General features: G+C 35.2%; 1 protein-coding gene across 10 annotated transcripts in view; it reads left to right on the forward strand.

Moving 5' to 3' along the window:
* Positions 1-24,694, forward strand: part of ank3b (ankyrin 3b) — a 633,883-nt gene that overhangs the window by 484,872 nt on the left and 124,317 nt on the right. For all 10 annotated transcript variants that reach the window (XM_039771398.1, XM_039771378.1, XM_039771390.1 and 7 more), the window contains 11 exons: positions 598-696; positions 1,280-1,378; positions 1,895-1,993; positions 2,547-2,744; positions 7,158-7,256; positions 12,683-12,781; positions 14,334-14,531; positions 16,053-16,151; positions 20,350-20,448; positions 20,556-20,654; positions 21,175-21,270. In XM_039771398.1, coding sequence (XP_039627332.1) covers positions 598-696; positions 1,280-1,378; positions 1,895-1,993; positions 2,547-2,744; positions 7,158-7,256; positions 12,683-12,781; positions 14,334-14,531; positions 16,053-16,151; positions 20,350-20,448; positions 20,556-20,654; positions 21,175-21,270 — 1,284 coding nt within the window. The remainder of the gene's footprint in view (positions 1-597; positions 697-1,279; positions 1,379-1,894; positions 1,994-2,546; positions 2,745-7,157; positions 7,257-12,682; positions 12,782-14,333; positions 14,532-16,052; positions 16,152-20,349; positions 20,449-20,555; positions 20,655-21,174; positions 21,271-24,694) is intronic.

Consider the following 24,694-nt stretch of genomic DNA (forward strand, 5'->3'; position numbering starts at 1 on the left):
TCACCGGAGGAAACATTGTGATTTCAATTGAAGTACAAAACATAAAACAATTTCAAACCGTATTTTTAATGCTTCATTAAATAAAATGAAGATAGAATCAAATTGAAGTTGTCTGCTTTTTTGATTAACCTAAAATGCAGTATATTGGTAAAAATAAGGAATTTGAAAGTAAACTTAAAGCATAAAATATTATTCAGTAACTAGTGTTTGTGCTGCTTCCTTCTTTATTAGTGTCAAAATGATGAAATTCTGCATTTGATTTAGTTGTAGTATTGCTCGCAGGCAAAAGGGTTAATAGAAATCTATATTTAGCAAAGGCAGCGGAGTATCATGTACTTTTGTAGTAAGGAAAGAATGGGTGTGTCACTGGTGTTTAATAAATTAAAAAAACCCATACAGTGTGTACACCCACAAGTAAGCTGTCCTCAAAAAATCTTAAAAATCCAGAGTAAGAAAGACAATGTGTCTATTGCACATATGGTAATGTATTTGTTCTAACTGGTAAACAGACATCTAAGTAAAGCTTTCCAGCATTTGCTATACGTTTCACTCTACTCTGCCAAAATGTCTGAACAGTGTTACTTGGCTTATTTTTAGAATGGTTTTACACCACTTCATATTGCTTGCAAGAAGAACCGCACTAAAGTAATGGAACTTTTGCTGAAGCACGGGGCATCAATTCAGGCTGTAACAGAGGTAAGTGAAGAAAAGCTTTCATGACTTGTTTCTTTCCTAATGTGGTTTTCCTGTATAAATTGACTTTGATGCTGGAAAAAAAATGAACATGCTGGCAGATATGAACTGCTATATTTTACAAACATATACAGTACTTTTTTGGCTGATGCCTTTATCCAAGCCAACTTATGGCATTTATGATGCAATTGGTTACATTTCTTTTGGTTCTCCAGTTGGAGCGCAAGCAGGTCAAGTGACTTACTCAGGGTCAGACAGCATCAGTAGTGAGATCTGATCTCACAACCTTAGGGTTTGAATTCTAAAGTTCTAACCAGTATGCCACACTGCCTCACCTTTTTAAACTTCATGTTGAATGCTTTTTTTAAGTTGTGCCAATATTAAACTAAGGTAGCCATATTTTGGACCAGAAGCTTATGGATTGTCAATATTGATCCATTAAAGATAGGTAAATTTTACTGTCAGTGCAGTGCAATCTAAAATCATTAAAATGCGCTAAACATCATGATTTTCCTGCTCTAAATATACTAAATATGAATGCAGAGTTAGTGTAAAAATGTCCTAATTTTGCTTTCCCTCTCTGCAGTCAGGGTTAACACCAATTCATGTTGCTGCTTTTATGGGACATGAAAATATTGTGGCTCAGTTAATCCACCACGGAGCATCTCCAAATACAGCAAATGTGGTGAGTTTGTTTGGGTTTCGCTTGAGGTTTTGTACATGCTTTGGAATGGGACTGCCTTGTTATCACATGGTCAAAACAAATAATTATTAAGTCGAAGGGCATGAAAGGACGTTATCAAGTCTCAAGGCTCTAATTATGCGGGGGTGAGGTGTACCTGTTTTTCTTGTCTGAGGGGGTTAGATACAGTATGCTTCTATGCATGTAACAACTTCACAGTTCCCAATACAGATAAAAAAACATTCTTACAAGGTTCTTTGACTGGTTTTGTAAGAAAAAAATTCCGAAAGAAAACTTAACTGGCTTGAGGTATATCTTTGTTACCATAGCAACATGCTGTTAAGAGGCCTCCTGTGTGAATGTTTATGTCTGCCTGCACTCTCGCTGAGTATGAGCAGAAGCAGCGAGAGCAGGGCAGGCAAGCTTTAACTGAGAAGTCTTGTTTTGTTATGCTGTTCCACTCTGCTACTGTGCTGGACTTTTCTCAGGACGTGTGTGTGTGTTTTGTGTTTCATTCAGAGAGGAGAAACAGCACTGCACATGGCCGCAAGAGCTGGACAAGCTGGAGTTGTTAAATATCTGGTTCAAAATGGAGCACAAGTGGAAGCAAAAGCCAAGGTATGTCTGTGGTGATTTCTAGAGGGGAGAGCAACATTTCAGACATGATATTTGGTAAAACAGCCAGTGTGAAGCTAAAGTGTGAGAACTTTGGGTAGAAAAATGCTTAAACCACGTACCATATATACTAACATACCTCTGAAAGTTTCCAGCATGCGTGCAAGCAATTACAAAAAAATGCCAGTTTTACATGTGAAACAATGTATTACTGTAGTTTGTGCTACACCTTTTCAAAAAGAGCTTTTGGCACCCTTTTAATATATACATGCTATATATTTTTTATTGTTTAAAGGTGGTGGGGCACAGTTTGTTGTTCTAAAAGAATGCAAAAAATTCCAAAAGTGCCTAGAGGCTAGGTGTTGACTCCTTTCCTGCTTGTTCTGCTGTTCCATGGAAAACAGTAATCAAATCTCTTGTTGTTAAATTAACTTTTAAGGCTTAACAACCCTTGGATCCATCTACAGTGTCTAATTTGTTTTTCCATAGGCATTTTTAATGTTACATTTATCAGCTGCAAAAGTAAAATACTTCAATTAGTCCCTCACCTTTTCAGGATGACCAGACTCCCCTCCATATCGCAGCACGACTGGGAAAACCTGATATTGTTCAGCAGCTTTTACAACATGGGGCCTCTCCAGATGCTTGCACAACTTCGGGATATACCCCGCTGCACCTGGCTGCCAGGGAGGGGAATGAAGATGTGGCTTCTGTTCTGCTAGACCATGGGGCATCCCTTGCCATTACAACCAAGGTAAGTAATATGTACATGCAGCCGTAAACTTCACAAAAAATGAAATGAACTCAATAGGTGGCTAAAGACTGTGTAGTAATTTAAAAGTTAATCAGTCTGAAAAAATGATTTTTATTAGAGACTTAGAATGATTAAAATAAACATCTGTGCAAGATTTTGATGTACTAAACTTTTTGCTTATGGATGGCTTGCCCGGTATGACATGACCCTCCAGAAATACAGACTGCATCCATTTGCCTGAATGAACTAATTTGGTTTTGAAAGCTATAATGTGAAACATACTCTGTGAGAAGGACTTTAACTTGTTCTTTATACTTTCAAAAACTGCAGTCAGTTGAATTTTCATATGCAAATAAAAGCTCGCAAAAAACGATTATTAAACCAACAGATGTTTTACTGTAATTCAGGATAAATTAAGAAATATCCACATTCCAGTTGTTGCAAATCAAAAGCATTAACTATTACAAAGATAAACACAACAAACACAAGAGCTTGGGAACTGTTTTTACTTTAGTCCATAGATTTTTCACTTCCCCCACCAGCTCTGTGTCATTATTAATTTAGTGTTTATACTGTGTATAATACCAGAGCTCAGCTCTCTCCATTGTGACACTAATTACTGGAGGCACTCTATTTTCACTTGTATGGCCTCTCATCAATCTATATTATTTAACCAGGTCAGTACCTGGCATGGATACATCTCATAGCTGAATTATTGTGAATAAATTTATATACAGTTCTGCAATAAAGCATTCCCTAACTTGCGTATTCTCTCTTTGTTCACACGGGTTTCAATACTCATAATGCAAGTTGAAATGTGGTATCAATTAAGGGAATTAATCTGGAGGGTATAAATAAAATGACTGTTACAGTGGGAACAAATGCAGAGTAAATTTAAATCAGATTTGATCCTAACAAATGCAAAATTCATTCATTTTTCGAGTTAAACATTTTTTAGTTTTTACTTCATTAAACTCTGTTAAGGTTAACAAACAACATATAGAATATAACTAAAATAAAGTATAATTTCTTTAAGTGATAAAAAAGATGTTTTCATATTTACTTGTTATAATGTTCAACTGAATTTTTAACCCATTTTTTTCGAGAGTATTGACAAAACTTAAGCTACTGGTTGTTCAGCTGTTGTGCATTACACCATTGTTAAATTCCTAACAGTTGAAAATTTGTATCCTACTAAAATAATGATAACCACTGGGATGAAACGGTCACAATACATAACAAACCACAAACACGGATTACTATTCAAAGCTTCTTGTGCCCAGATTAGTACTGGCTTTTTGTTCAAGAAGCCCATTAATTAGCTGTTTCTGTCAATATACATCCTCACATCTCTACTGTGACAGCACAAGAAGAAAATACCTCAGAAGATGCTGCCACATTGTTCTTACAGTCCTAATGAATCTCTAAATTATTTCAATGCATTCATTTCTCTTAAAAACTCTTCAGAGTAACAAAGAAGGTGGTAAACATTGTTTGGAAAAGTGAGTAGTAAAGGAAGCTCAAATCATGTTTAAAAGAGTTGTACTAAATTACATGAGCAATGGTCTCTGATTATATAGATTTGCAAAAATGTTTTATTGGCTGTGCACACACTGCGGTGGGTTGGCACCCTGCCCGGGATTGGTTCCTGCCTTGTGCCCTGTGTTGGCTGGGATTGGCTCCGGCAGACCCCCGTGACCCTGTATTCGGATTCAGCGGGTTAGAAAATGGATGGATGGATGGATGGCTGTGCACACATATATCCAGTATACACACACTATGCATTTAAACCTACTCTTTTATTATAAATATTTGTACAGTAGATAAATATAATGTTATTCCGTTCAAGTGTATTAAATGTAATGTTCTTCAGTATTTAGCAAAGGTATGAATACAGAGCAGTACACATAATATTAAACTGCTATTATGGTTTCTACTCCAACCTTCGGGGTATCTAAGCATTTGTAGCATTGTACATTTGTTTGTCATATCTGCTGAACTTTGAAGGATGTTAACAACATGAATGACAGACCAAGAATCTTTCATTCAGAAGATGTACAGTATGTATGCACTTCACAGAATTAACTAATGTGCAAGAAATGTGGTCCTTTATAAAGTATTAATTTCAAAGTTTCCCTCCATGAAGCTGTGATTTTTTTCAAATTACCAGCTAGGGTTGCATGGAAGAGCAGATGAATCAGTACTGGAAAATTCAATTGTAGATCCAAATTTATCAAAAGTATTTTAAGGTCATTTAACTTGTTGCCTTCCCACTGTCATGTGCTGTTGAAGTTCTACTAAAAAGTGCAGAAACGCACCATTTTTATTCAGTATTTATTAATTTAGCTGTAATTCTCAGATTATTATGAATCAAACAGCTGATCGGTGCAAATGCTAAAGTCCTTGGGTCATTTCTTTCCATATTAAAAGTTTTCAGAAAACAGTTTATGACATTTCAAAGAATGTGTATTTGAATCATGTAAGTGTATAACTCCTAGAACAGGGGTAACCAACTCCAGTCCTGGAGGACCACCGTGGCTGCAGGTTTTCATTCTAACCCATTTTTTAATGAGTGCCCTGTTTGTGCTGCTAATTAACTTCTTGTGAATTCATTTTAATTTACTTCTCTTTTAAGATTTGTTCCCCTGACTTTCTTCATCGTTCCTCTGAATTGCTTCATTACTTTCCTTAAATGGTACTCAAACAGAAATGAAATATGAATTGAGGGAGCCAAGAGAAGACTCATTAAGTCAGGGCCTCAAACTCCAACCAATTTCACTCCAACCAGTTGCTTAATGAGGCGCTGAGTCTTGTTGTTAATTAAACCCATTCTTTAGTTCTGTGGCTTGTTGCTGCTCTCATTGTGCAATAGCATACATTTACAAAACTATTGATTTTCTCTTTTCTAAGAGCACTGTTAAAATGTTTTGGTGACCTGAGCAGATCAACATTCCTGAGACCATCACCTTTCTTTATTTTCAGATATTGTATGATGGACACCAGTTGTTTTGGCTCATTTTGTATCTCATTATTGTTTGGGTGCTAATTAAGGAAAAAGAAACAGTTAAGGGGCCTGAGTCTTCAAGTCAATTAAAATGAATTCATAAGATGTTCATTAGCAGCAAAAACAGGTCACTCATTAAGAAAAGGATTAGAATAAAAACCCGCAGCCACGGTGGTCCTCCAGGACCGGAGTTGGTGACTCCTGACCTAGAAGGCATGAGTTTACTTCTTTGTAGAATGTTCAGTTTATTAAAAGATACAGATTTTCAGATTTCCAGAATTTGTAAAGACTATTATTGTGTATATGAAGTGGCATATTTCAGTTATCTTATACTTTGTTTTACAGTTTGAAGCAAAGATATAACACAGCTGAGAACTGAAATTTGAAATGACAACTGCTTTGAACACATCTAGTGAAATGTCACCTTTATGTTACAAATTCTGAGTTAGTTTAAACAGTACAATAGCAATTAATCCAGGTGGGACTAGAGTGTAAACTGCTGTGACTCATTTTGGAGGTTGTTTCTTATAGAATAGTACAAATCTGGATTAGCTTGATGGAGTATTGTTTTATCCAAAATGAATCTGTCTCATAAAGTACAGTATAAACACTGTATTCAATTATAGTCAAGCATTCTAGCCAAAACTGCACACAGTGAAGAAGTAAATAAATAATTTTTAAAAAACTTATTTATTAGGAGTCCTTTTGCTCTGTTTCTATTTTTAAATGACACAATTAAAAAATATATCACTTTGTACTATTAAGGTCACCAAAATTAATTAGTAGAAGTTAAAGCAAAGCACTAACACAAATCTGATGACACCGTTGCCCTTGCTCAGGATCGATGTAGGGAAGACTGTAATGGAAATATAACCTTTTTGATTCAGAATCATTTAATGCAGCAGCATATGATGCAGATACAGCCATATCTTAACCATATCAAATGAATATGGATTAACATAGCTTGCAACTGTCCTTTAAAAACCTCTGCCTGCATATAAAATGTTCATAACCACTTAATTTTCTTAACGTTGGCTGTTTGAATTATCACTTTCACTGTCCATTTCTTCTTTACTTTGTTTGTTATTTAAAGCACACTTTTATGTAGTTGAAACTATCACCTAGGAAAACTTTGAGTCATAATTGGAATTAAGTAAGTTAGACTTGACTTAATAAACTCTTCTCTCCCCAATCACAAGAAAAACAAGTCTATCCTGGAGCAGTCATTTGTGTTAGCAATTCAAACTAGTAAGGGATTTATTGATGCAAAAAAATAAAAACCTATGTGAAAAAGATTTGATGTGACATTTACTTCCAGCAACAGTATTCCAACCAGTTGAACATGGCAGTCTTTAGGAAGCTACGAAAAGTCTTGCATAAATTAATCAGGCTCTGTCATCTGTTCACAGAAAGGATTTACTCCTTTACATGTAGCGGCAAAATATGGGAAAATTGAAGTTGCCAATCTTTTGCTACAAAAGCAAGCTTCTCCTGATGCTGCAGGAAAGGTAAGCCCCTGCTCTGGTTCCATTTCTTTTAACTAAAAGGGTTGCATAGGATGATCAAAATGATCATCAAAAGATGAAATACTTAATTTGTGGCATTTCTGAAAATTATGGCAGTCATACATTTTATAAAAATTCTGTATATGAGTGGGTTTAAATGAAATGAAAGCTTGGGTTGGTCAGGCTTGAATTGTATTATAAAAGCATTGATTAATTGTCATGGATTTAAATAATAATAACACACAAAGAAGAATAGCACTTTTATTACTCAATCTGGAGTATTTGCTATTTTTTCAGTTTCTGGTGCATCCTTCCAAACTTAACGCTGCTTCTGCTTCTTTACTCATAAGTTATTTGGCTAGCCATGTCCTTCTATATAATATGCTCATAATATCCCAATCTTTCATAAAGAAATTCTCTATGTTTTAATCAAGCATTTATTTTTTTCTCCCTAATATTTGCTTAATTATTAAGTTAACAAGGATTCTTCACTTCTGTTTAGCTTTTTATTTGATCCTGAGATTTTGCATTTTCTGTCATACTTTAGTACATGGTGAAGCTCAAGTTAAATCCAGCTAATTGCATTACTAAGAGCTGTTGTGTTACATCATATATTCTGTAGGTCCAAAATATGATGAAAACATAATTAGTCATGCTTTAAGAAATCAAAAGCTGTTACTGATAGAGAATATTATAGTTCAATGAAAAATGTACATATAGGTTAAAAACACTTGGTAAATTTACACGTGTTTAGCTGCATATTCACTGCCACAAAGATCTTAAAAGAGATGTTGATTTATCTACTTGTCCATCCACTTTTTAAACTGTATAACAGTAAACATAGTCTGGTATTGGATGCCAAACTCAGCATCAGATGACAGAAGGAGTGAACATATACACACTGGGCATCTGCCCTTTAATGGACAGACAAGAATACATTGCAGCAGCCCAGTTAATACAGTTAAGTCGGCTGGACAGCATTTGTTTAGATTGTTTGGTGAAAATGCAAACAAAGAGGGAACGTCTCCATGGACAAGTCACCACATTTTATGTTTCAGTTTGGCAATTAAATATTATTGACAGTTGTTACATAATGGAAACATATGTTCAGGCAGAAAGCCAGGCTGAAGGTCACAGTAGAATAGAAATAAAATATCTGATTGATCCACTAGTAACTACAGGCCAATAATCTCACCTTAAATAAATTATAAAAGACATCAAAAGTAGTCTAGTACAAGTATGTTACCAAATGGTCAGCATGGGCTTACTGTAATTTATATTTGAGTGTCCTAGAGTTGGTAACACATTAATTTTGCTTATATGCAGATTTGTGGCAAATGAATACTTAAAAATACATATTCCAATATTAATAAACAAATGATTATAATAAATAAATGTTTTACACACTTGCATTATTTTACATTCTTTTCATTGTAAATGACTTGTGACCTGTATAGGGCGGCACTGAGCCCCCAACACACCAACAGAAGTCCTGGGTTCAAATAGAGATTTTATTATTCATAAATACCTCTCACAGGCTTCTCTTAAAGGTTGCACAAGCACATTTAAAAACGATATCCTTCTTCCCTCTCACTTTCTTTACTCTCCCTAAGTTAGTTTCGTCCTCCGCCTCTGGACTCTGATTGTCTGAGGTGAGGAGCCTTTTTATACAAGAGCCGGGAGTACTTCCCTTGTTACAGTACTAAACATTGGAAGTATTTCTGGGTCAGGCAGAAGTTCTTTAAAATAGGGAGAGTCTGTCCCTGCCGCTCCCCCTGGCTCCCCTTGCACCTATGGAACCCAACAAGGCTGTTTAGCAGGAATGTAATTCCCAACCTGCTCTGAGGGTATCTATGTAGGTACTGTGGTATACAGAGACTGCCACCTGTTGTTTTTTGGCAGCAAATAGTCCATGTGAATGGTCTCCGCCTGTCCTTCCTTTACTCCCATACTCGGTGTCCTTGACAAACTATGGACAAAATGCTCATTTACCGGTTTAGGAGGAATATGCAAAAGTATGTTATTGTTTTAATATTTTCATAGCTAGGAGATTTAAATGGTGTTGAAATTACAAATCTATCTTAAATGTAGCCAACAAGGCAAAATATTGGAGTATGGATATGATATTGTTTATACTAATTTTCTTTGACAGAAAATGGCACTGTGGAGAACGGTAATGTTTTCATTTTCTAGGGTTTACATTTACTTGGCAGAATTTCTAATCTAACTTTTTACACATTTCATGCTGCCAAAAGGGAATCTGTGTACAAAGCATACGATGATTCCCATTGTGTTGACACTTTTTCTTAATTTGCTTTTGGCTGGATCACAACTATGTGCTTTCTCTCTATTTCAAAAAGACTATCATGTTTTAGCATTTCTTGTTCTCTGTTTTCCTCTTCTGATACAGTTAATCAATGGATAACTTAATTCCTTTGATTGTGGCCATGTATTTTTGGATGGCTATACAATTCCTCAGATTCTTACCCTACTTTCTATCCTTCTTTAATGGACCTGAAAACATATTCTCATTTTGATTTCATACATATTTGGAGTATTGTAGTGTTATATTTGCCATGTAAGATACACTTTTCTATTTCTATTTATTACGTGCCTTATGTGTTTGGACTTTGACACTGTGCTCTATTCTGGAAAGTCATCCTATATATACAGAGCTTAAATTTTACTGGATGTCTTGCATTTAAATGGCATGGTATTGGTGTTGCTCTTGATCCTTGCATCTATGTGGTACAACATATTAAGGGTCCATGGCAGATAATATAGGTGCAGGATTTTTTTTAAGTAACAGTGATACTCATTTGCACTAGTGTGGGTGAACTGGTGTATAGAAAAGATGTGTAGCCACAGAAGGCTAATGGGGCAATGGATTAATTAATTATGCACATGTGAGTGAGTGATTTCCTTCAGCCTTTCCTCTTTAGCATTTCTGTGGGTCAGTGATAGTGTCACTTACACTGAAAGATATGTATAGTCTGAGTAAAGGTAGAAGGGGAAGACAAAAGGAAGAGAGGGAAAACAGAATCAGGTAGTTGGGCCAGTGCAATTAGGCTTAGGGTTAGGTTTAGGGTTAGTGCAATGCAGAGTCAGGGATGCCCTGTGGAAGAACAAATGGAATGGCGTTCCATGAGTGGGTTAACCCTATTAATTGGTTGGAGCAGGGACAATCGTGGGCTCGGAGGTTTTTCAGGGACTGACAGAAGTGTCTGGAAGAGGAAGATGGACTCGGCTGATCCCAGCAGATACCAACAGAGGTGACTAGAACAGCAGCCAGATGGACGACTTCATTTGCCGGTGTGTCTGCCCTGCTGAGCAGACCTTATGGGGAGCAGGGGAGATAAAAGTGAGCGGGAGAGAAGCATTGAGCTGATCCTGACTTTGATTTTATTCCTGGCTTTAACTGTTTATTGGATTTATTTATTTTTTGGTTTTATCCCTGCACAGCACTGTTATGGATTATTTATGGAAGACATTTGATCGTACTACACTTTTTGGACACTTCATGTTGCCTTTACTTTTTAATAAAAACACTTTGCACTTTTTGTACTGTATACTTGCCCTAGATCATCCTCTATGACGACTATCAATGCCCAGGACATGGAAGATGCCCATGGCTGTGGACACCCACAGAATAATAAACTACTGTATTCAAAGAGAAACTGAAACAAGAAGCAAAGTGTTTTTGATAATTAATGTAATTCTGTGGGAAACTCTATGAAGAGCTTTTGGATTTTATGGGATCTTTATAAGAAAGATTCAAGATTAGCTTAGTTGATCAGTTAAGCCTTAAAAAAAGCCAAGCCCACATCTATCTGGATTTTTTGCATAGCATAATCATTTTAATGAAGTTTTCAAATGTGTATTTGACAAAAAAACCTTTATAGTCAATGTTATATGTATGTTTCCCAGTGTCTGTGTGGTTTTCCTCCAGGTGCACTGGCTTCCTCCCATAGTCCCAAGACATGCAGGTTTGATGAACTGGTATTGGTTAATTGTGTGTTTCTGTGTGTTCACCCTGTGATGGACTGACTCCCTGTCCCCGTGTCGTTAGCTGCCTTGCGCCTGATGATTTCTGGGGGGAGGCTCCATCTGTGCCTCTACCTACAATCATTTTTTCTGCCTCTGTGGCACTTAACAAAAAAACAGATATTTTCAGTGTATCATGGGCTATTACAAAGCTGCCAATGAAAACAGTCCATCAATGTATGAAATTTACTATAATATGATAAAAGATATTAGTTTTATACTTTTGTACAAAACTAGGTTGAAGGCTTGTACAGTATGCATCAGATTTACCCAGCAAAGCATTTTTTGTTTTGACGGTGGACCTACATTTTTGGGGCCCTGAAGTTTGAACTGTTATGAGAGCCCCTTCACAACCAGAAACAAGGTCTGGATAACCATTGTTAATTTCTTCATTAGAACTGTTCCACAAAAGATCACAACACGTTTTCAAAAATTTACCACTGCATCTCAGATTTTGATTAGAAATGCTGCACTGGATTATCTTACATCTCACAGTCACTGGTGTGAATAAAATGTCCTATGGCATATAGTTTTCAGGCTATGGGGGGATACAAATTAACATCACTTCTGTAAGCTTCATTAGTTTCATAGTAGATCCAGAGGCATAGAGTGTTGAGCTCAAAATGGTTTTATTTATCATGTTCTGAGATTTCAGCAAAGCACTGTGGGAATAGTATTAAGAAACTAGAGAAACTGAATAAAACTCCAGGAATGACAATCTGGAAGTGATTAAAATAAAGCAGGCCAACAGCTTTGCTTTCTTCTCTTTCAGAAAATGCTGGCCCTAATATTATTTGCCAAACTGCCACAAAGCAGCTGGACTTTTATATGATCAACCTACTATCATGCCATGCTTTTAAAAAAAATGAAAATAAAACAATTGTCAAAAAACAGGCTTTGGACACAATCATGCAAAACAATTATTTATTTTCTGTGAATTAAGAAATATTGACAAGAAGAACACATGCAATTCTATAACAACTAAATTAACATTTTTTCTGTCTACAAAGATATTTTAGATGTTTTTGTGTGTTGCCACCTGTGAGAATCATATACTTTCCACAGTTTGAAAAGTTTGTACAGTTGTGCATAAGCTACTATTAACATTTGTCCCATTACACCAACTAATACTTTTAATCTTTTTTGTTAATGGATGGCAGTGGTGTTTCTGGAAGAGAGGCGGTATTCATTCTGTTAAATGTGTGTGATCCTACTGTGTATAGAATGTATTTGGGGGGATTTCTCGGTATTTCAATACATGTTTGATTATTGTTTTACCTGTACCAAAAAGAACCAATTCGTTTTACAGAGCTATAACCATCAAAGTTTGTGAAAGCTGCCGTGTTGTACATGACTATTAACAGAGTCTATTGCATGTGTTTTAGAGTGGTTTAACTCCACTGCATGTAGCTGCACACTACGATAACCAGAAAGTTGCACTTCTTCTCCTGGACCAGGGAGCTTCCCCTCATGCAGCGGCCAAGGTACAGAATTTCACTATATAACATGCAAGTTGTTGTGATGTTCTTATTTCACCATAATATCTGGTGCAGATATGTAGCTGCATGCATACCTTTGTCAGTAGCAGTTTTCCATTCTTAAACTAACAGAGTATCATATATTATGTAATGTCCAAGTATTCTGAAAGTATGAATCATAAAATGTTTCGCAGTATTGCACTTGGTAAGTGGTTTCAGATAATTGCAGGTAAGTGTTTTCAGAAAACCACAGAGTACTGCACATCATTTTATTAATGTTCATAAGTGAATATTCAGAAAATAAAGACTAATTGTAAAAGTTCATTTTGAGGTGGCTCTTAATAAATAAATCAAAGTTAATATTAAATTCATACTAGCATAATCTGAATATATTTTGGCAGTGTCTTTAATTGATTAGTTTAGAATATCGTACTCTTTAGTAATATAATTTAATAGAAGCAAAATAATTTTAAGTTTTGTAGCAGATTAATGATTTTTAAGTTTGGTAATAGCAGGTCCAAATGAGTAAATTGGGGCAGTAGAAACAAGTATATTTTTTTCCTTTTAAGATTGGCTAGTTGAGTAGTCAGAATACACGTGAGGGTCTGAATACAGTAATCACAATAGTCAACTAGCAGCTTTTCCCAAATACAAAAACACACTTTATTAATTTAGGTTGAAGACAAAACAAAGCCATAAGTAAACTAAACACACTTCTCTTTGTTTCACCTTTTCTTTTCTTTTTTGTGCTAATGTAAGCCTTTGTTTTGTAGTATCCAAAATTTGAATGCAGAAAGGTGCACACCAAAGTGTTTTATGCCAGCATTGCAGTGACGTCACATGCTGTACAGCAGAGCCACCAGCCCACAGTAAATATTGGGGGCTGTTAACAGCAACACTATGGTGGTATTCGTAAAATTATACCAAAAAAGACAACAGTAAAAAAATATCTTAAAGTGAGAGTGTCGAAGTGTTATAAAGCTAAGACTTGCAAAATAAAACTGGCAATAAATACAGTACTAATGCAAGAAATCTTAACAACACAATTCAGTACAAGCACTAGTGGTACCTTAACAGTGAAAGGCTCATTGCAATTCCCAGCACTCATAGAGCTCTGTATATTCCAAAGTCTCGGCGGTGACGTCTGTTTGATATCAAGCCAGTCTTAGAGGAAAGGCTCTTTAACCACACTGGAGGTCAACAATGTATAAGTTATAAAATGTTAGACAAAAAGTACACAGCTTTTAAGAAATCAATGTGTGTTTGTGATGTTTTCTTATTGTTACTAAAAATGGACCCTTCAATTGAAATAGGTAGCCGCTGAATCAGTTATGAAATAGAGTTGCTATAAATTATTTATATTGTTTGATTATCAACATATTAGAGGTAAAGGATTTTATTTTACAGGATATTTCTGAAAAACATTATGATATTTATGTATTTGTATGTATGCATATGTATGTATGAGTATATTTAAGTATGTGTATATGTATATACATTTTACATATATACAGTATGTGTGTGTAAAGCACTTACTTGGATCTTTCTATTTTTCCAGAATGGCTACACTCCATTACATATTGCTGCCAAAAAGAATCAAATGGACATTGCCACAACCCTCCTGGAATATGGTGCAAGTACAAATGCTGTCACCCGACAAGGCATTAGTGCTGTCCATCTTGCAGCCCAGGAAGGAAATGTAGACATGGTATCTTTGCTGCTGTCCCGAAATGCCAACGTCAATGTTGCCAACAAGGTAATTTAACTAAAACACAATTTTAAGTACTGTACTTTGCTATGATCTTTTTTCCTTACTTACATTGTTTGCCTTTTTTCTGAAACACTAAAATTGTACAGAAAATACCACAATATTTAAAAAAGTTGTAAAAACATATTCAGATTCATTGCAGCCTAAGTATTATTTTATGATTCAGCATTTATTTTTATCTTTTTAGAGTGGAGCTAGATTTAGTAATCTTTCTGTGCAACATTTGTAGAAAATCTCAAAACTAAATTTTTGTTTTTTAACATGAGCACCATTTGCAGCACCATGATACTACATTGCTGTCCATGTTCCACTCAGCACATCATTTGTAATTGTGACTGCCGTGTTTTTCTCTTGTATTTGGTCCAAGTGACAAATGTTTTCAGCAAAGTCAATATCATTTAGACTCTGACTCGCTGCAACAGCATGTTCTGCCATCTGTGGAAAGAAGGCTGTAATATTGGAGAGGTGCACAGAGTGTCTGGTTGTATATGCAAAATAAGAAGATGAATAAATAACTTGTATGCTTAAATGCTTCTTTGTATGCATGTATTTTGTATACTTACTTGCTTAAAGTATGTATATATGTACATTATGCTTATGTAACACCTTAAATAAAATGGTTAAGTGGAAAATGCTTCCTTTTACACAGAGTTTATTGAGTTAACAGTGGTAATTAGTTTTCCTTGCTTTTCTGAATCAAAAACTTCAACCTTTGCTGTCGAGCAGCTTCTAGACCAAGTACATGTAGACCAAGCTTGTCAATATGTAAAAACTGGAAGTGATAAATAAATATCAAAAATATCTAAAGTTTACTGACCATTGTAAATGAAGAAAATAGCACCTTGAAATGCAATACGAAAAATAATCCAGTATAATGTTTATAAACTCGCATCTGCGTCAGCCTTAAAATCTGTATTCTGCATATGGGTTTTCCAAACTGGAGTTTCTTATGTGTTTATTACTATCTGCATATTCACTGCATTAACTTCCAGATGTTACATAGGTTTTTTGCCATAAACTGCTTGTGTCAGATTGAAATTTGTGAAAGTGTCGTCCGTGAGCCGCATAAAGAAATACTACATGTTGTAGGGTAGTTTTATAAATAGCAAATCAGCTGAATTTTGATATGCTCAAATGACTATCATATTTTATGTGACTGCTGGATTGCCATGCTTTAAAAAAAGTTAAAAATTAAGCAAGGGTAAAAATGGGCTTTGCACTCACTTGTGTGAAACATCCATGTGCTGTTCTGTGAATAAGAATTCTCTGTTGCTGGTCTTGGTCTTCCTTTTGCATTTTGGTATAAATACAGTATTGAAATTCCTGAATTGTCATCTTCTCCACATTTCTGTATATTTTGATTTAGCTAAACAATCTTAATAATCTTTACATCCATGACTATAGTATAAAATTTCCTCCATGTGAATAAGTTTACTTTCCATGTTGTTTTACATCTCTTTCTTCTTTAATTGCACGTAATATTTCTAATGATTTATGTTTCATTTTCAGAGTGGCCTGACACCTCTTCATTTAGCTGCTCAAGAAGACAGAGTAAATGTTGCAGAGGTATTGGTGAATCATGGCGCAATGGTAGACTCCCAAACAAAAGTAAGAATAAAAATAGTCCCTTAGAAGACTAAACTGATTGTTTTCCACTGGTTTTGTGAAGCAGTGGCTTTTGTTTCCATACATTTTACATTTATTATTTTCCATTAAAACCAAGATTTTAGAGATTGTGTAGGTTATATCAGCTGATGTTATCATGTCGTAAGTTACTAGAAAAGATTAACTGATTTTGCAGTCTCACATTCTAACATTCAGTGCATGTTGCTTTTTGATATTAGTCCAGTAATTGTTCTATAGTATGATCTGGTACCTATTCTTTTCAGAATTTTTTTTTTTATTTACTGTACATATACAATATGTGATCAGATGGCTGTTATCAGATGGAATAACAGGATTAAAGCTGGTCTAGAAAGCAAGCATTTTGCTGCCCCACTGTGTACAGTTAAAGTTTCACACTGATGTTGCTATTAGGAATATGACCCAAATATAAACCTGTTTGATATATCTACACTCCTTTGTTAATAAGTACATCTGACATTTACGTAGGAAGTAATCTTTAACCATCTATACCATTTTACCCTTGTTTAAAAAATTATTTCAGTCTAAGCGTTGGAACCCACGTAGTCGAATTTTCGAATTTTTTGAATTCCATATGCCCCATTATATAATTCTAGAGCATCTAAATGGGTTAGGTTAGGTTAGGTAGATTTTAATAGCCCAGAGGGAAATTTGTTTTCAACAGGAAAGTACAAAACATAAGGCATTGTTACACAGATCCAATAAAATAAAGATACAACAACTGACAACCAGTGATATTATATATACACAGCCTCAAGATTAGTATAAAGAAGAATAATTATATATAACAGTACACAAAGTAATGAGTTATAAATTAGCATTTAGCAGTGTCCCTTCAAGTAACAGAATTTAAAATGCTTAGAGACCTAGGAATAAAAGAGTTCTCAAATCTGTTGCTCTTTACCCCTGGAAAGCTAAATCGGTAGCATGATAGCAACAGCTGAAATTTTGGAAAAAGAAGATGGGTAACATCTGTCAAAACTGAGTTGGCCTTCTTTCTAATCAGTTTGTAATACAGTTCAATGAAAAAGGTCTGCTGCGAACCAATAATTTTACTCCAAATTATTACACTTTTGTTAGGATGGTTTATATTCTTAATACTGTGGTTGCCTAGCCAATATATATAAGCAAATGTAACAACAGAGTCAATAAAGTATTTGTAAAACGGTGTCATTATGGTTTTGTCGACTTTAAAAAATTTCTAAGAAAGGAAGGGTATGTCTTCCCTTTCCTTCCAATTTTTTTTTATGTTAAGATCAAAGTTTAGTCTGTTATCACTGTTTGTCCCCAGATATCTCCACTGTTTCTCTTTTAGTTAAAGGATGGGAGCACCTGAATTCTACATCCATATCTTTTGTCACAGAAATATCTGGCTGTAAAAAGGAAGAATTACACCATTGTATAAACTCATCAACGACAGGTCCATCTTGTAAAAGACTCACAAAGACAGAGTCATCGGCAAATTTCAGGATATGTCTGTCCTTGTGTGTACTGTACTTATGCAGTGATTTATATTTAAGATAAACTAAAAGATAAAGAGCCACCTTAGGTGGTTTTTCCTATTTGTGAGATTTTATTTTCATTTGTGTTACATTTTTCTTTTCTGCATATCTGCAGTATGCTAACTTTTATCCAGACCCATCTATAGTAGTTATTACAACTCTAGGGTATATGCTAACTCATCTAGAGCCATGTGTAAATTTAACTAACCCATTAGCACTTGTTATCTTTCTTTATAATGCACACATCATATTACAAGTTTCCAATTAATGTAACAGTAGATATACTAGGAATCTTAAAAGAGAACATATAATAACTCCCAGCTTGGCTTGGTTGTGGTGTAATTAGCAGTTACAGTACAGGTATGCCAGCTATTTTGTTTTATTATAGAGAGAGGGAACATGATGTATCACAAAGAGGAGAATTAGAAAACCAGAAAAATATGTATGTACTGCTGATGGACTGGTCCATTTCCTAGATTGGCTCCTCCTCTTTGACTGATGGTGCTGGGGTAGGCTCCCACTAAAGAAATTATTTGAAAAAGCATATTCAGGAAATGAATGATATAGCTTGACAGTACCTTATTAATGGAGTATCATTTTGTTTGTCTAATACAACATCTCCATTTTCAAGAAGAATATACTGAAGTGCATTTTCCTAACCTTGAGTTAACCAGGAGAACTGAATAAATAATGCTTTCAGTGAAAATAATGTGGATCAACATCAGGGCTATTAGGTAGAGGCCACAGTGACCTCTGTACAGACAGGAGACATAACAGTTATGAGACTGCACTATCCTGACAGGGAGAGACGGATAACAGTGATCCCTACAGCAAATTCTTACAGATAGGAACAAAACTGGAGTAGCAGTCATGTGGAGATGAAGATGAGAGTATTTCTGACTCAGTAGGCATGCCTTTTTCTTAAGAATCCCTACTTTTTCTTTTCAAATGATACACTGTTTAAATGGTAAATTGGAAAGTAATACAGCATCCTATTATACTAATAGTGCTACAGTTAGAGGATAATAATGTGTTAATAATATTCTAGGCGCTCCTTTACAAAGAGAATGTGAAGCAAATCTTAAATAGTTATAAACAAGTTTTATTTACTGTATACAGACAGTAACGGAAGTACCTAAAATATATTAATATCAAGGACATAAAAAGGAATACAGCCACCCTTTTCAATCAGAACAGCTTCAGTCCTCTTTTGGATACTATTACACAAACCCAAAAATGGAATATTGCACCCTTTCATCAAGAAAAAAATCATTTAAATTTTGAGGGATGTTTAAAGTGGAATTAATTCTGCACTCTGTTCCCCAAGACGTCCTATGAAGGTTCAATGATGTTTAAAACTGGTGATTGAGAAGGCCATGGAAGACATTTGAGTTCATTTTGGTGTTCATGAAGCCCTGCTTGCCTTAGTATAGCACTGTGCATATAGGCATTATCACCCAGGAATTGGGGAATATCCTGATTGAACAGTGTTTGCACCGCAGCATGCACCTGGTCCTGTAAAATGGCCTCATATTCATTAGTCATTATACGTCGTTGCAGTGCAATCATCAGACATTTTGATTCCTACACGATAGCTATGAATACCATTACTGATCAACTCATAACTGCTGGCAAAAGGCATGGTGGGTTGAAGGCATTTTTTCTCCAAATGCTAATCTATCTTGATGTAGGAGATAGAGTAAAAGATGGCTCATTGCACCACTACTTTTGATCAGTGTTCAGTGGTCCAATGTTTCTGTTTCTTATGCCAAGTTATACCTCTCTATGCTTTGGCCTTGGATACAAGTGGCATCCTAATCTCATCCAAGACATAAGTTCTAGGTTTGTAAAGCTCACAACATATAATTCTGGTGAACTAGGTCACAGAGGTGCTGTTTCAATTGTGTGGTATTTTTTAAGGACACACTTTTCTAACATTTAGGAAGTGACATATCCCAATCAGCTTTGACTTTATAGACAGCATTTCTCTAGTTGTTTTGCTCATCTTTGGCATTTGCTCTTATTACTTATAAAACTGTTCTGCTATACTCATTAAATATTTGAAAGTTTTTTTTGTGACAGATACACTTGCAATTTGGGCACAAACTGCTTTGTCTCTTTTAAACTCTCTTATTTGCCTCATATTGCTTTGAAAACTCGCACACAAAATTGTTGATTGTCACACCTCTTTTACAGCTGATAAATGATTCTAATCAGCAATCAGTATTATTTGACTCAGCACTGCTTTTGTGTTTTACTTATTCATTCTTCCATTTTCTTAACCTGCTTATCCAGGGCAGAGTCACAGGGCAGATGGAATAGGCAACTTTACTTATTTCAATCCTTTTTCATTTGTTGTTTCCATATTTTTCTCCACCACATGATTAAAACTATTACACCACTTTGTTAGGAAGACACAATTGTAGAAAGATTCATAACTGTTCATTCAGCTTAGTCAAATGTGAGGTATTTTTGCATGCCTGTTTCTGCAGTGGGTTCAGGAAATGGATGGATAGATGAATATTTCTGAAAATAAGTATACTTCTGGTAACACATTTTTAATAGAAAATGTTCAGAAAATACTGCATCTACTTTGTTGTATTAAAAAGAAATTACAGCATCATGTTTTAAAAATTGTAAAATTTTAATTTAACCCCTAGATGGCATACACTCCTCTTCATGTTGCTTGCCACTATGGAAATGTGAAGATGGTAAACTTCCTTTTACAGCATCACTCCAAAGTCAATGCCAAAACAAAGGTATTTCTCTTTCTTTCTTTCTTTCTTTCTTTCAAATTTCACTTGTTGTATGCTTATGAATCTTTTTAAGATGTAACAACGTTTTTTTTACCCATCTTTACTTCTAGAATGGCTACACGCCCCTCCATCAGGCAGCACAGCAAGGGCACACCCATATTATTAATACCCTTCTGCAGCATGGTGCTTCCCCTAATGAGCTGACTGTGGTAAGTTACTAGAAAAGATTAACTGATGTTGTGCTTTGCTCTCACTTGCACGCTGAACAGATGCATTCCTTTAAAACAATGCCATCAGCAGAGCGGAAAAACAGAAATTGTTCACAGTTTACAGTTGCTGTTTACTGCTGGCTAAATAGAAGCTGAGTCTTATCAAAACACTCAGTTAGCCAATTTAATAGATGTGGAACTAAAAGTTTTGTTCATTGTATTAATCTTAAAACAGTGTTTTGTTTGTTTTCAGTGTGGTAACAAGCAATAAACAATTTGGCTCCCTACTTGTTCTGTAATGAATCTTCAACCCCCTAAACTTAAAATGTCACTTAAAAATGACTTATATATAACTTGTAACTCTGCTGTGATTAATTCCAGTTTCGGCACTCCCAACTTATGAAAGAGTTAAAGACAGAAAGATGTTACCTTGCATTACCTCACTGTATGGCACAAGTGTAAAATAAAACTAATAAAACATCACAGGTTTAAAGAGTAATTTTCATTATTTTGTTTCTAGAATGGCAACACAGCATTGTCCATTGCAAGAAGACTGGGTTATATTTCTGTAGTGGACACACTTAAAGTAGTTACAGAGGAAACACTTATCACAACGGTAAGCACTATCTTCCAAGTCAGAGCCTTTTATTTTGTATGCTGTATTTTGTCACATTTCAATAGCTGCTCTACTGGAAAAAAAAGAGGATGAAGCCAATATAATATGCTGGTAAAAGTAGGTACTATACCCCAAATATAGACAACCCAAGCAGTCTTGTGCAGGAGTAAACAATTATGCTAGAAGTTACCAATAAATGATTTAGATTTGTTTTCATCTTAAAAACAAAAAAGAGGTGTGGATTTAAGAGCAAGAAAGATGACTTGTTTGGTGTAGCCAGTCTTGCGGCAGCTGTTTATAAGACATGGCATGCCCAGGGTAAGAGGAGCTTTGACTGAATGCCAAGTACTTTGAGCTCACATACCATGGATGCCCAGGGGAGATAGTTTTCTGTCATTATGTTGCTTACCCAATAACCCATGAAGCAGTAGTCTATACAGATGATCAGTATATTTCTTGGTACCTAATATAAAAAGTTGCAGATCACCTCTCCTAATCTAACTGAAGAGCTAATTTGTAGGATTCTTTGTTTCTGCATTCAAATTATTACTTTATGTGTTTCTCTTTTTCTGATAAGTGCAGGTTGCTTATTCAGCTATTGTTTGCTCATCTTGCTTTTAATACGATTATTGTGATTGAACCAGACTTTTGAGCTTATAAAGTTTACACTTCAGTTCCACATTTAGTATATAGATACAGTTTATTAAAACTAACTTTTACATTTTTATTGTCTTGTGTCATTTACAAGATGATGTAAACAGTTCCAAGAATACATAATCATTTTTATGTGAAAATAAATTTCAGGGACCTGCCAGCAGCTTGTGAAGCAATGATTTCTGTAAAATATGTTCACATAGTGAAGTAACCAATTGCAAATTACATTTATTCTGTTTAGCAGATACATAGATTTAAAATTACTTGCTCCCAAGATTCAAAATTTGTGGAATTTTTTGTGTTATGAACAATAAATGTGACATTCTTATAGTGTATACTGAAAACTCTAGATGCTTAATAAACACATTATCCTAACAAATGTTTTCCAGGAATAAGAGTAAGTGGAAGTATAACAACATACTGGAAATGATTTATCTCCAAAGGGTTGTTTTGTTATTGTGACTAATATTTATGTTGTTCCAGGATCTTACCCAGTGATTTCTCAATGCGTGTGCTTTAATCTCATGGGAGGCAAAAGTTTGTCAATTTCCAATTTATATCAATTTATGCCCAGTAATTTTCTTCTTATTTCTACTGGTCTATCTAAGCATATGTATACATGTAGGGTTTTGTTTAGATTCTCACCAAGTCTTATTTGTTCAGGGCTGAAGAAACTAAGTGCCTTACTCCATCAAAGCAGTACATGTCCTTTATTACAAATATAATTATCTAATCACACTTTTGTGTTCTGTTCCTAGTGTAGTTATGTCTTATTTACTCCATAAATAGTGGACAACAAAGTGTGCTGTCCAACATTTTATTACACTGTATTGTCAAACAGTGTAAAACACAAATCTATATATATATATAATAGTCAATGTATGTGCACGTGTATGTATGTATGTTCCAGCATCACTTCTGGACAGCTGGGGCGATTTTCATGAAACTTGGTACACATGTTTCTCATTGGTCAACTAAATATACTGTAGGGTGAAATCGGGGGGTGATCCTATGGTCTTGTATACATGTTATCATCCATTTGACACTAGTAACGACCAACAGAGGGCAAACTGGAGCTGGCTGCCAGCATTCTTTATGTTTGAGCACCACCGCACCCTTTTTACTTTTGAAATTAAATACAGTTGGCCAGTTCCGAGTGTCAACTGGATGATAACATACATACAAGAGCGCAAGACAAGCACATTAGTTAGTCTTCATTGTTTGTTATTTTTATTTTTAAAGTTAAAGTTTTAAAGTTCTCAAAATATTAAAAAAAAAACAACACTTTATTTTTCTCCCGGGCAATGCTGGGTATTTCAGCTAGGAAATAATACAATATGTCAAGGTTTAGGAACCAGCATTTTTCTTCTTTGCTCAGTGATACATATTAACTTTATACAATAACATAGACTAGGCTAAAATATGGAAAATAAAGATTTTTATTTCATGCCATAGAAGATTAATAGAAAGGGAAGCAGTATAGTAAAATAAACACCTGTAACAGCCCTGTCCTACCTTTACTGGTTTGGGAAGGAGAGCGCTGATCTGTCTCCTCATGTCCTCTCTGTTTCCATTCTTCCACAAAATCTGATCATGTGATCATGCCATTCCAAGGGAATAGTCATTTCTGTCAACCCAATCTTCATTTATTTCTCACTTGCATCAGGCAGCAACTTCTACCCTGCTCATGGCCTACATTTTATCCTTGATTTCTTATTATTGTTTTTGGCCAGATTCCATTAAATTGGAGTTTACTCCTAGCTGTACCCCACCTTAGCCAAAAATAATGACTTAGATTTCCATGGTGTGAGATATAAGACATTAGGTAAACAACCTCACTGTTGGAACTCTTCATCCTATGACAGTTACTGGAGAGCTCCTTTCTCGTGTCTATGAATAATGATGAGTTCACTTTTCAAAAATATTGTGCATTTAAGACAGGAATAAAGGTGTTTACTCCCTATCTGGAGGTTTTTTATGTGCTAATTCAGCATCCTGTCATTTAGCGTTTAAAAAATTTTCACTAGTGACAAAAAAATTCTAAAGATGCATTGCTAACAGAATTGTTTCTTAATGTGCCACTATGCTTGCAATCCGGATATCTTCACCCTCATCCCTATGAATCAAGAACCAAGACATGGTGGTTGGTAGATACGGTTAAGGGATGAACTTTATATATTCCCCGATTTACAGCAGAAAAAAACAGTAATTTGCAAAAGGATGTGTTTTTGTGCGGCTTTGTGTGAAAAATATGCAGCATATTACATTTTTTGGAAATGCCCGTTCGTGATGATGTGAATAAAAGCCGCAAAATAGAACTACTGGACTGAAGTGCAGCAGATTGCATGCATTATGCTATTCATTAAAAACAAAGTAAAGCTTTATGTGTTTAGGGAGGAAATCATTCTTGTTTTTCTCAAAAACAACCTTTGTGTTTCAAATTTGTAAAATTACATGTAAAATGAATGTTAGTGTCAGTTTTGGAAAGCAGTGTAATAAACGTGACTTGGCTGTATCTCGTTTAGTGTATGACACCCTGTCCTTTACTCTTTGTCACTGCCTTATTCCACACAAATCTAAGCAATGGGGTATTTGAGATAAAACTGTGATGTCTGATGCCTACTCAGATAAAAGTCTTGTATATCACTCATGTACTCTAACTATGCCTTCGTTTGTTTGAGTATGCTTAATCATTAGCATCTTCTTCCACTAAAAATGTTTTAAAGCAGGCCAACAATATGCACAACTTAGCATTAGAATGCAATATCAA

Source organism: Polypterus senegalus, chromosome 1 (genome assembly GCF_016835505.1).
Source record: "Polypterus senegalus isolate Bchr_013 chromosome 1, ASM1683550v1, whole genome shotgun sequence".
In the NCBI taxonomy this organism is placed as follows: Eukaryota; Metazoa; Chordata; class Cladistia; order Polypteriformes; family Polypteridae; genus Polypterus; species Polypterus senegalus.